The 13,672-nt window shown below is 46.5% G+C and overlaps 1 protein-coding gene across 1 annotated transcript in view; it reads right to left on the bottom strand.

Annotated features, from left to right (window-relative positions):
* Positions 1–13,672, bottom strand: part of LOC132827283 (tricarboxylate transport protein B, mitochondrial) — a 79,064-nt gene that overhangs the window by 31,433 nt on the left and 33,959 nt on the right. The window contains exons 2-3 of the mRNA XM_060843915.1: positions 7,861–7,968; positions 1,755–1,854 (exon numbers count right to left, since the gene is read on the bottom strand). Coding sequence (XP_060699898.1) covers positions 1,755–1,854; positions 7,861–7,968 — 208 coding nt within the window. The remainder of the gene's footprint in view (positions 1–1,754; positions 1,855–7,860; positions 7,969–13,672) is intronic.

The following is a 13,672-nucleotide window of genomic DNA, read 5'->3' as shown; positions in this document are numbered from 1 at the left end:
TGATCACGTTATTCCTACCCAGATGTTCATAAATCTTATCCCTTACCATTCTCTCTAAGACTTTGCCCACCACTGAAGTCAGACTCACTGGCCTATAGTTGCTAGGGCTATCCCTACTCCCTTTCTTGAACAATGGGACCACATTCGCTATCCTCCAGTCCTCTGGTACTATTCCTGTTGACAACGACGACATAAAAATCCAGGCCAATGGCTCTGCTATCTCCTCCCTAGCTTCCCATAGGATCCTGGGGTAAATGCCATCAGGCCCAGGAGACTTATCTATATTCATCCTTTCCAATATTCCCAAAACCTCTTCCCTGCATATTTCCAGGGCATCCATTCTAATTATTTGTGATTCCATATTCACATCAGCAACAGTGTCCTGTTCCTGAGTGAATACTGATGAAAAGTACTGATTTAATGTCTCTCCAATCTCCTCCGCCTCCACACACAACTTCCCACTACTATCCTTGACTGGACCGATACCTACCCTAGTCATCCTTTTATTCTTGACATACCTATAGAAAGCCTTTGGGTTTTCCCTAATCCTACCAGCTAAAGACTTTTCATGTCCCCTTCTCGCTTCTCTTAGCTCCCTCTTTAGCTCCTTCCTGGCTACCTTATAACACTCAATCGCCCCTACTGAACCTTCACGCCTCATCTTTACATATGCCGCCTTCTTCCCTTTCACAAGGGACTCCAATTCCTTACTAAACCACGGCTGCCTCACAAGGCCCTTTACACCATGCCTGACTGGTACATACCTATCGAGGACACGCAGTAGCTGCTCCTTGAACACTCCCCACATCTCATTAGTGTTCTTCTCTTGAAGCCTGTTTTTCCAATCCACACATCCTAAGTCATGCCTCACTGCATCATAATTTCCCTGCCCCCAGCTATAGCTCTTGCCCTGCGGCACACGATTATCCCTCTCCATCACTAAAGTAAAAGTCACCGAGTTGTGGTCACTGTCCCCAAAGTGACATGTTCAAGGGCTATTGGGGAGGGGCTTCATGACCCACATCCCAGCAAAGGGCAGCATGATGGCACAGTGGTAAGCACTGCTGCCTCACAGCGCCAGGGATCCTGGTTCGATTCCAGCCTCAGGCAACTGTCCATGTGGAGTTTACACATTCTCCCCATGTTTGCGTGGGTTTCCTCCGGTTTCCCTCCGCAGTCCAAAGCTGTGCAGGTTAGGGTGGATTGGCCATGGGAAACTGCCTCATGGTGTCCAGGGATGTGCAGACTAGGGTGGATTGGCCATGGGAAATTACCCATATGCCCAGGGATGTGCAGATTAGGGGGAATTGGCCATGGGAAATTACCCATATGCCCAGGGATGTGCAGATTAGGGGGAATTGGCCATGGGAAATTACCCATAGTGCCCAGGGATGTGCAGATTAGGGGGAATTGGCCATGGGAAATTACCCACAGTGCCCAGGGATGTGCAGATTAGGGTGGATTGGCCATGGGAAATTACCCATAGTGCCCAGGGATGTGCAAATTAGGGTGGATTGGCCATGGGAAATTACCCATAGTGTCCAGGGATGTGCAGATTAGGTGGGTTAGATGCAGAAAATGCAGGGGTTACAGGGTGGTGAATCTAGGTTGGACGCTCTTCGGAGGGTCGGTGTGGACGCAATGGGCTGAACTGCCTGCTTCTGAACTGTAGGGATACCAAAAGAAGGAGGACTGCTGCCTCATTTAGCTCTTTTGCAAACCTGTAAGAGACAGTAGGTAATCGGGGAGTGTACCTGACAGCTGCCTTGGGAATAGATCCATACAGCAGTGAGCTCAAACCACGATACAGCCCCTTTACCCCATGGTCCCGAACCGTCTGTTTCACACAGTCACCTAGGGAAACAAAACAAAAACGGCTGGTTCCACTTACAAACAACATGCATTCATTTACCCCCCTTTCACACAGCAGGCCATTCGGCCCCTCGAGCTAATTCCGGCACCGCCTGAAGATAACAGCCTGGGCTTGGGATGGCAGCTTTCACTCCCCTGGATCGGAGGGTCATGGGTTCTGTATCCCACCATCACTGATTTGAGACAATATGGACATTAAACATTTATCGCCAGAGAGCAGTTAACAGTCAACAACATCACTGTGGGTCTGGAGTCACACGTGGGCCAGATTTGAGACGACAGTGTGGACAGCCATTGTCAGGTGCCAGGACTCAGCGAGGGCTCCACTGCCAGAGATACAGCCTTATAGTTGTGCCAAAGGCGATTGGGTTACTCTCAGCAGTTCCCTCGGGTGGACGTAGAAAATTCCATGGATTCTTTTTTTAAAAATCAACAAGCAGGTATATTCTCCCAGGTCCCTTGGCCAATAATTATCCCTCAATCAGCATCACCTAAACATCTTGTAGCATGTCATTAGCACCTTACTCTTTGTGAGAGCTTGCAGTGCACAGATTAACTGTTGCAGTTTTGACATTACAATAGCAACTACAAAAGGTTTCGCTTATCTACTGGGGAGAGGCTAACAGGGCCTAGCACGCATTATTCAGCTTTAACTAACCTCAAACTGAGTGAGTTGCTGAGCCAAATGGGACTTTATTTTAAAAGGCCATTCACAGGGTCTGGGTGTTGTGTGTGTTTATTGCCCATCGGGTCGTTAAGAGTAAACCACCTTGCGGCAAGTCTGGAGTTACATGTAGGTCAGACAGGATTTCTGTCGGAGGGTATCAGTAAACCAGATGGGCTTAATTTGTTACAAAGTGCCTAAGGATGCTATTTAAATGCACCTTCTTTCAATTCTAGGCATATAAATGATTTGGATGTGAACAAAGGAGGTATAGTTAGTAAATTTACAGATGACACATAATTGGAGGTGTAGTGGACAGTGAAGAAGATTACCTCGGATTACAACAGGATCTTGATCAGATGGGCCAATGGGCTGAGGAGTGGCAGATGGAGTTTAATTTAGATAAATGGGAGGTGCTGCATTTTGGGAAAGCAAATCTTAGCAGGACTTATACATTTAATAGAAAGGTCCTATTAAATGAGGGGTGACCTTATAGAGGTTTATAAAATCATGGGTAGCATGGATAGGGGAAAATAGACAAAGTCTTTTCCCTGGGATGGGACTGTACAGAACTAGAGGGCATAGGTTTAAGGTGAGAGGAGAAAGATATAAAAGATACCTAAGGAGCAACGTTTTCACACAGAGGGTGGTGTGTGTGGGGAATGAGCTGCCAGAGGAAGTAGTGGAGGCTGGTAGAATTGCAACATTTAAAAGGCATCTGGGTGGGTACGTGAATACGAAGGGTTTAGAGGGATATGGGCCGGGTGCTGGCAAATGGCACTAGATAAATTTAAGATATCTGGTTGGCATTTATGAGTTAGATCAAAGAGTCTATTTCTGTGCTGTACATCTCTATGATCCTATAATTACACCATGCTATATGAATGAGCAGATAAATACTGATCCAACCAATGGCATCCATAGACCGTGAGTGAATAAAACCGTCCTTCTGTTTGTAAATGCAGAATCTGTGCAGAGAGATGTGATAAATGGTCAGACCCGTCAGGTCAAAGGATGGGAGAGATTCTCAGGGCCACAGAGAGAGAGCTGTTAAACCTGGAGCAGGGTAGTGAGATCTTTCCACCCACTTGAGAAGGCAGATGGGCCTCATCTAAAAGTCTGCACCATCCCCAGTGCAGGCCTCCCTCAGTATTGCACTGCAGTGTCAATCACTCAAAGCCTGAGGGAGGCTTTGGAGAGGTAACCAGACATTCAGAGATATTTTCATTCATTTCTAACACATCAGGGTCAGGGGTCACCATCCAAAGAGAGGGCACAGGAGGAGAAAGGGAGCAGTGGGAGAGGGACAGCGCGAGGGGGAGGGAGAGCGCGAGGGAGAAGGGGAAGAAGGATATAGAAGATATTTATTAAAAAAAAAGATATTCTTCATAAACTAACCATTTGGATACAGAACTGGCTCAAAGGTAGAAGACGGAGGGTGGTGGTGGAGGGTTGTTTTTCAGACTGGAGGCCTGTGACCAGTGGAGTGCCACAAGGATCGGTGTTGGGCCCTCTACTTTTTGTCATTTACATAAATGATCTGGATGTGATTGTAAGAGATACAGTTAGTAAATTTGATGATGACACCAAAATTGGAGGTGTAGTAGACAGCGAAGAGGGTTACCTCAGATTACAACAGGATCTGGACCAGATGGACCAATGGGCTGAGAAGCGGCAGATGGAGTTTAATTCTGATAAATGTGAGGTGCTGCATTTTGGGAAAACAAATCTTAGCAGGACTTATACACTTAATGGTAAGGTCCTGGGGAGTGTTACTGAACAAAGAGACCTTGGAGTGCAGGTTCATAGCTCCTTGAAAGTAGAGTCACAGGTGGATAGGATAGTGAAGAAGACATTTGGTATGTTTTCCTTTATTGGTCAGAGTATTGAGTACAGGAGTTGGGAGGTCATGTTGCGGCTGTACAGGACATTGGTGAGGCCACTGTTGGAATATTGCGTGCAATTCTGGTCTCCTTCCTATCGGAAAGATGTTGTGAAACTTTAAAAGGGTTCAGAAAAGATTTACAAGGATGTTGCCAGGGTTGGAGGATTGAGCTATAGGGAGAGGCTGTTTTCTATGCAGTGTCGGAGGCTGAGGAGTGACCTTATAGAGGTTTATAAAATCCTGAGGGGCACGGATAGGATAAATAGACAAGGTCTCTTCTCTGGGTCCAAAACTAGACGACATAGGTTTAGGGTGAGAGGGGAACGATATAAAAGAGACCTAAGGGGCAACTTTTTCACACAGAGGATGGTACGTGTATGGAATGAGCTGCCAGAGGAAGTGGTGGAGGCTGGCACAATTGGAACATTTAAGAGGCATTTGGATGGGTATATGAATAGGAAGAGTTTGCAGGAATATAGGCCGGGTGCTGGCAGGTGGGACTAGGTTGGTTTGGGATATCTGATCAGCATGGATGAGTTGGACCGAAGGGTCTGTTTCTGTGTTGTGGTTCTGTTCGGTGAGCTGGGAATTTGTGTTGCAGACATTTCATCCCCTGTCTAGGTGACACCCTCAGTGCTTGGGAGCCTCCTGTGAAGCGCTTCTGTGATCTTTCCTCCGGCATTTGTAGTGGTTTGAATCTGCCGCTTCCGGTTGTCAGTTCCAGCTGTCCACTGCAGTGGTCGGTATATTGGGTCTAGGTCGATGTGTTTGTTGATTGAATCTGTGGATGAGTGCCATGTCTCTAGGAATTCCCTGGCTGTTCTCTGTTTGGCTTGCCCTATAATAGTAGTGTTGTCCCAGTCGAATTCATGTTGCTTGTCATCTGCGTGTGTGGCTACTAAGGATAGCTGGTCGTGTCATTTCGTGGCTAGTTGGTGTTCATGGATGTGGATCGTTAGCGGTCTTCCTGTTTGTCCTATGTAGTGTTTTGTGCAGTCCTTGCATGGGATTTTGTACACTACATTGGTTTTGACAACCGGAAGCCGCAGATAGAAATCACTACAAATGCTGGAGGAAACATCACAGAAGCGCTTCACAGGAGGCTCCCAAGCACTGAGGATGTCACCTAGACATGTGGGCGGCATGGTGGCACAGTGGTTAGCACTGCTGCCTCACAGCGCCTGAGACCCGGGTTCAATTCCCGCCTCAGGCGACTGACTGTGTGGAGTTTGCACGTTCTCCCGGTGTCTGCGTGGGTTTCCTCCGGGTGCTCCGGTTTCCTCCCACATTTCAAAGATGTGCGGGTTAGGTGAATTGGCCAGGATAAATTGCCCATAGTGTTAGGTAAAGGGGTAAATGTAGAGGTATGGGTGGGTTGCGCTTCGGCGGGTCGGTGTGGACTTGTTGGGCCGAAGGGCCTGTTTCCACACTAAGTAATCTAATGTCTGCAACACAAGTTCCCAGCTCTGCGAACAGAACCACAACAACAAGCACCCAAGCTACAAATCTTCTCACAAACTTTGAACAGGTCTGTTTCTGTGCTGTACATCTCTATGATTCATCTGCCATCTCCCCCTCTCTCTAAGAGACTGGGTCTCATGAGGTGGTTTGAGTTGCTGGGTATGGAGCGTTTGAGTTAGAAAGAAAGGTTGGACAGGCTGCGACTTTTTTTTCACTGGACCGTAGGAAGTTGAGAGATGACCTTATAAAGTTTCTAAAATAATGAGGGGTATAGATAGAGTTAATGGTAGTTGTCTTTCCCTAAAATGGTGGATTTCAAGACTAGGAGGCACATTGTTATGGTGAAAGGAGAGAGATTTTAAAAAAAAATAAGAGGCAAATGTTTCACACATAGAGAGGCCCTACTTTGGTGGATTTTAGGTCCATGTTTGAACCAAGGCTGTAATGAGATAACGAGGTGGAGGGATATGGGCCAAGTGTTGACAAATGGGACTGGATTGGGTTGGGATATCTGGTCAGCATGGATGAGTTGGACAGAAAGGTCTGTTTCTGTGCTGTACATCTCCATGACTTTATGACAGAAGGAAGTGACACAATCGTAACGGGGAGGAGGCCACTCAGCCCATCTCAGTGCTCACGTTAAAACAAGCGAGAAACAAAATAATTAAACTTAAAAACTAAAATAAGGAGAAACCCACATGGCCGACTGGTAAAATGTCATTTGAAGTTTGACAAGGTGAGCAGCAGCCAGTCAGAAAGGGATAAAGTTCCTGAGGAAGTGGCAGATGTAGGTACAAATAAAACGTTTAAAAGACATTGGGATAACTACATGATTAGGAAATCAGAAGGATATGGGCCAGGAGCAGGAAGGTGGGACTAGATTAGTTTGGGATTATGGTCAGCATGGACTGAATGGACCGAAGGGTCTGTTTCCCTGCTGTATGATTCTTAGGCTCTTTAATGGAGCTGTCAACACAAGTGGCTGTGTTTTTAATCCAACATCTGATTATTCGGGCTATTTGACCACAGGAGCATCACTTACAAGCACAATCATATCTGTCCCCAATGTACACATCTCTTTTCCATAAATTTATAAAATTTATAAAAGGCACAGGACTGTTCAAACTGGAGAACACGTGGTGTAAAGCTCAATCTGTTAATAGCTACAACACTCTCGGCATGTCAATCCAACAGCAGGAGAAGCCAATCAGCTGTTGAAGCTTGCTGTTAGAATAGAATCCCTACAGTGTGGAAACAGGCCCTTCGGCCTAACAGATCCACACCAATCCCCCGAAGAGTATCCCACCCAAACCCATTCCCCTACCCTACTACTCTACATTAACCCCTTACTATTGCACATAGCCTACACATTCCTGAGCACTGGGCAATTTAGCATGGCCAGTTCACCTATACTGGGCATCTTTGGATTGTGGGAGGAAACCGGAGCACCTGGAGGAAACGCATGCAGACACGGGGAGAATGTGTAAAAGCCACACAGACAGTTCCCCGAAGTTGGAATTGAACCTGTGTCCCTGGCGCTGTGAGGCCGCAGTGCTAACCACTGAGCCACCATGTCACCCTACTTTGGTGGATTTCAGCTCTTTTGTCCATGTTTGAACTAAGGCTGTAATGAGAGAAAGAGGTGGAGGAATATGGGCCAAGTGTTGGCAAATGGGACTAGATTGGGTTGGGATATCTGGTCAGCATGGATGAGTTGGACAGAAGGGTCTGTTTCTGTGCTGTACACCTCTAGGACTTCATGAGAAAGGGAAGTAACAGAATTACAGCATTGTTACAACGGGGAGGAGGCCACTCAGCCCATCTCAGTGCTCCCGTTAAAAACAAGTGAGAAACAAAATAATTAAACTTAAAAACTAAAATAAGGAGAAACCCACATGGCCGACTGGTAAAGTGTCATTTGAAGTTTGACAAGGTGAGCAGAAGCCAGTCAGAAAGGAAGTCAGTGTGGAGTCCTTACCGATTCCCTTATACCGTGGTGGGTTTGCTTTCTCATCCAGCTGTAACTGAGTCTTCACATATTCCGTCGGAAAGGTGATACAGATTTCAATGCCTCCTGCAATCCCACCTGCACAAGAAAAATCACCGACATTTAAATTCCAGACAATCACCAGGACGAAAATATTATGATCGCTTCCACGAATAGGCTTCACAAGCTGGGTCCCCACTTCTCTCGGCAGTCTGAAAGAAATGTACTTTATATAATATAGCATGTCTCCCATCCTCACAGCATTCATATAATGCCTTTCCCAACCTCAAGGTGTTGATATAGTGCAGTCCCCAACCTCAGGATATCACTACATCACATTACAGCCAATGCAGCCCACCGAAAGAGTCACCGTTGTTAGAACACAGGAGTCAATTTACTTGCAGCAAGCTCTCACAATCAGATAATAGCCACACAGCAGCAGTTCTCACTGTGATGGTGCATAATGGCCTGGTACAGCAACTGCTCTGCCCAGGACTGCAGGAAATTACAGGATGTTGTGTGCACAGTCCGGACCTTCACAGAAACCAAACTCCCATCAGTGGACTCCATTCTTGTTTTAAGTCAGAGTATTGAGTACAGGAGTTGGAAGGTCATGTCGCAGCTGTACAGGACATTGGTTAGGCCACTGTTGGAATACTGCGTGCAATTCTGATCTCCTTCCTATCAGAAAGATGTTGTGAAACTTTAAAGGGTTCAGAAAAAATTTACAAGGATGTTGCGAGGATTGGAGGATTTGAGCTACAGGGAGAGGCTGAACAGGCTGGGGCTGTTTTCCCTGGAGCGTCGGAGGCTGAGGGGTGACCTTATAGAGGTTTACAAAATTTTGAGGGGCATGGATAGGATAAATAGACAAAGTTTTTTCCCTGGGGCTGGGGAGTCCAGAACTAGAGGGCATAGGTTTAGGGTGAGAGGAGAAAGATATAAAAGAGACAGAAGGGATAACATTTTCACGCAGAGGGTGGTACGTGTGTGGAATGAGTTGCCAGAGGAAGTGGTGGAGGCTGGTACAATTACAACATTTAAAAGGCATCTGGAATGGTATATGAATAGGAAGGGTTTGGAGGGAAATGGGCCGGGTGCTGACAGGTGGGACTAGATTGGGTTGGGATATCTGGTCAGCATGGACTGGTTGGACCGAAGGGTCTGTTTCCGTGCTGTACATCTGTGACTATATTTACACCACTCATTTCCATGGAAAAGCTGCCAACATCATCAAAGACCCCTCCCACCCTGATAATGCTCTCTTCCATCAGGCAGAAGAGACAGAAGCTTGAACGAACACACACACACGTTCAAGAACAACTTCTTTCTAGCTGTTATTAGACTGCTAAATCAACCTCTCTAACTTCAAATAATGCTGATCTAATTAATGTTGATCTTGCTCTGTGTACGTCCTGTGCAGGGTAACCCTGTATACCTCACTCTGTCTGAGCACTCTATGATCTGTATGTCCTTATTTGCTATGATCTGCCTGTATGCTCACAAAACAAAAAACTTTATACTGTACCTAGGTACAAGGGACTACAATAAATTAAATCAAATCTTTTTTATTATTCACTCATCACAGGATGCGAATAGCGAGGTCAGCATTTATTATTTATGGATATTATTGCCCAGAGGACAGTTAAGAATCAACCGCGTTGCTGTGGGTCTGGAGTCACATCTCCGCCAGACCAGGTAAGGATGGCAGCTTCCTTCCCTAAACGACATTAGTGAGCCAGATGGGTTTCTCCAACAATCAATAATGGCTTCATGCTCATCGTTAGACTTTTAATTCCAGATCAATTTTTAAAATCAAGTTCAAATTCCATGATTAATCACGGTGGGATTTGAACCCGGGTCCTCAGAACATTATCTGAGTGTCTGGACCAATAGTTTATCGATAATACTACTGGGCCCTTGGTTTGCGAGTCTCCAGGAGCACAGAACATTACAGCGCAGTACAGGCCCTTCGGCCCTCGATGTTGCACTGCCTTGTCATACTAATCTGAAGCCCATCCCACCTACACTATTCCATGTACGTCCATATGCCTGTCCAATGACGACTTAAATGCACTTAAACTTGGCGAATCTACTACCGTTGCAGGCAAAGCATTGCATACACCTTACAACTCGATGAGTAAAGAAACTACCTCTGACATCTGTCTTATACCTATCCCCCCTCATTTTAAAGTTGTGTCCCCTCGTGTTTGCCGTCCCCATACTTGGAAAAAGGCTCTCCCTATCCACCCTATCTAACCCTCTGATTATCTTGGATGTCTCTATTAAGTCACCTCTCAACCTTCTTCCCTCTAACGATAACAGCCTCAAGGCCCTCAGCCTTTCCTCATAAGACATTCCCTCCATACCAGGCAACATCCTAGTAAATCTCCTCTGCACCCTTTCCAAAGCTTCCACATCCTTCTTATAATGCGGTGACCAGAACTGTACACAATACTCCAAGTGTGGCTGCACCAGCTTTGTACAGCTGTAGCATAACCTCCTGGTTCCGGAACTCAATCCCTCTATTAATAAAGGCTAAAACACTGTATGCCTTAACAACTCTGTCAATCTGGGTGGCAACTTTCAGGGATCTGTGTACATGGACACCGAGATCTCTCTGCTCATCTACACTCCCAAGAACCTTACCATTAGCCCAGTACTTTGCATTCTGATTACTCCGTCCAAAGTGTATCACCTCACACTTGTCCACATTAAACTCCTTATGTATTTTTTTCCAGGAGCTGGTCAAGGACAGAACATGAGCTGAATCACAGGGAGAAATACATCAGCCTTTCTCCGGCTCCTGATATGGAATCCTTCGTACCAACGTAGAAGACACAACCAGCCAGACCTTTGCTGCTGGGCTACAAATCCCACGGTGCCTCGGGGATTCCTGCAAACCCATCCTCAAAACATTACGTATAGGATAACAGGAAGGTGACAGGGAAAGACCAGCCTTGGATTCCTCTGAAAGGATTCCAACAGCAATAAAACCAAAGTCACACCACGGTGACCAATTCGGCTGCAGGTAGTTCTGTAACACGATGGTTGCATTCCTGGATAACCCTGTGTTATAGAAAACAATCACACTTTAGAAACAGTGCTTAAAGTGTTGGCGATGTAATCATGTTACAGTCACCACACATTGCTTCCAAAGCTCAAAGTCTTACAATGTCCCCAGTTCGTCAATCGCATTACAGCGAATTTGTGTTAATATCATAGCAGAACAACCTGTACTTGTTATCCTAGTTCACAGTAAAGACAACAAGCTTCCTTTAGCATTTAGGAGAAAGTGAGGACTGCAGATGCTGGAGATCAGAGTCGAAAGTGTGGTGCTGGAAAAGCACAGCAGGTCAGGCAGCATCCGAGGAACAGGAGAGTCGACATTTCGGGCAAAAGCCCTTCATCAGATTTTCTATAAGGTTTTCTGATGAAAGATTTATGCCCGAAATGTCGACTTCCCTGCTCCTCGGATGCTGCCTGACCTGCTGCGCTTTTCCAGCGCCACACTCTTCCTTTAGCATTTAGGAGAGGAAGAGGCGACTTGATTGAAAAAATACAAGATCCTGAGGAGAGCTGGCAGGACTGCTGGTGGTAAAGATGTTTCCTCTCGTAGGAGAATCAAGAACCAGGGATCACTGTTCAAACATTAAAGATCACCCACTGAAACATTTTCGTCTCTCAGAGGAGAGAGAGTTGTTGCATGCACTACATCTTCAGGAAAACAATTTCAGACTTGTGACATTTTTAACGCAGAGGTAAATAGATTCTCCATAAGCCAGGGGTGAAAGGGCATTGTTGCAGAGATCCAATCAGCTGTGATCTTACTGAATGGTGGAACAGATTCAAGGGGCTGAGGGCCCTGTCTGCTCCCGATCTGTAAAGGGGCACAGTGTACGGAGACATGTTGCTGCGGCCCACTTGCTAGCTCACCTGCTCCTGGCATTACGGTGTAACTCACTCGGACACGCCGGGACAGTATAGAGGGTGGGCAATGCCTTTTTCACATTGAGTCGCTAAACAGAAACCCTGGCTGTCCACTCTGGAGGGTAGGAAAGGTATCACTGCCTTGGTTTTGAAGAGGGAGGGGGAACGCCACCTGGGTCCAGGCCAGTATTTCTCACAGTAACACATCGTGTAATTATCCCACGGCATTCATGGAAGTTTGCTGTACGCAAATTGGCTCCTTACATCTCCCATTCTAAAGAGGGACTGCGTAAGTATGGAATTATTTCAAAAGCATTTCAGACTTTCCTATTAATGCTTTCTTTCCCTTTTAATTTACATAATATTTATTGCACTGTGTCAGAAAGAAAACGTACTGGAAGCTCCAAGGAGAAGGACTGCGGTATTAAGACTAATCAACCTGGATTTGTTCAATAATGCCCAAGGGTGTGGGAGATTTGATTCATCTTCCATTCCTGACGAAGATGGCACATTCTCTTATGGTGCAGAATGGGAAGGAGCCCTGTCGCTGAGCCATAATCACAGAATCCCAACAGTGTAAAAGCAGGCCATTCGGCCCATTGAATCCACACCTGACCCTCTGAAGAGCATCCCACCCAGACCCACCACTTCCCTGTAACCCTGTATTTCCAGATAGTGGTCCCACTGAGCCTGCACATCCCTGGACACTACGGGCAATTTAGCATGGTCAATCCACTCTAACCTGCACTTCTTCGGACTGTGGGAGGAAACCGGAGCACCCAGAGGAAACCCACGCAGACACGGGGAGAATGTGCAAACTCCACACAGACAGTTGCCCGAGGATGGAATTGAACCTGGGACCCTGGTGCTGTGAGGCAGCAGTGCTAACCACAACGTGTCGCCCATCAATTTTTAAGAGATCAAGTTATAAAGCCCTCACCTCACCATTGAAGTGCCGTACAACAATTACCTGCATTTATATAGCTCCAGTCACGTAATGCTGCTTCACGGGAGTTTAGGGTGGCCTCGCCCTAGTGGCGTGTACTTTGACACACGTGTTGTGGGTCTGGCTTCCTTACCTGAGGAAGGATGTTCTGGCCCTACAGGGAGAGCAAGAAAGGTTTCCCAGTATTTCCTGCCATCCCAGGAATTAGACATGAAGAGAGACTGGATAGAAACCAGAGCAGCAATTGCTGGAGAAACTCAGCAGGTCTCGGCAGCATCTGCGGAGGGAGAAAGCAGAGCTCCGGGTCCAGTGACCCTTCTTCAGAGTTCTGCAATCCGTAACCTGAAATGTTAACTGTGCTTTCTCTCCACAGATGCTGCCAGACCTGCCGAGTTCTTCCAACAATTTATGTATTTTCTTCTGATTTCCTGCACCTGCAATTCTTTTGGTTTTGGTTTGTTTAGAAACCCATTAGCTTTGGATGCTATTCACAGGAATTTGGAAGAATAAAATGCAGGCTGAGTTTAAAGAATCCTACGAAATTGTAACAGGGTTAGACGTAGAGTAAACAGAGGAGGGAGGTTCCCGAGTCATCCAGCCTCGGGCAACTGTCTGTCTGGAGTTTCCACATTCTCCCAGTGTCTGTGTGGGTTTCCTCCGGGTGCTCCAGTTTCCTCCCACAGTCCAAAGATGTGCAGGTCAGGTGAATTAGTCATGACAAATTTCCCGTAGAGTGCAGGGATGTATGGGTTAGGTGCATTAGTCAGGGAGGAGAAAGTGAGGATTGCAGATACTGGAGATCAGAGTTGAGAGTGGGGTGCTGGAAAAGCACAGCAGGTCAGGCAGCATCTGAGGAGGAGAAGAGTCGACGTTTTGGGCATAAGCCCTTTAGCAGGAATGAGGCTTGTGGCCTAGTGGGTGGGTGGG

Source organism: Hemiscyllium ocellatum, chromosome 24 (genome assembly GCF_020745735.1).
Source record: "Hemiscyllium ocellatum isolate sHemOce1 chromosome 24, sHemOce1.pat.X.cur, whole genome shotgun sequence".
Lineage (NCBI taxonomy): Eukaryota > Metazoa > Chordata > Chondrichthyes > Orectolobiformes > Hemiscylliidae > Hemiscyllium > Hemiscyllium ocellatum.
The sequence above is the reverse complement of the archived record's forward strand: the minus strand, read 5'-3'. Positions and strand labels throughout refer to the sequence as shown.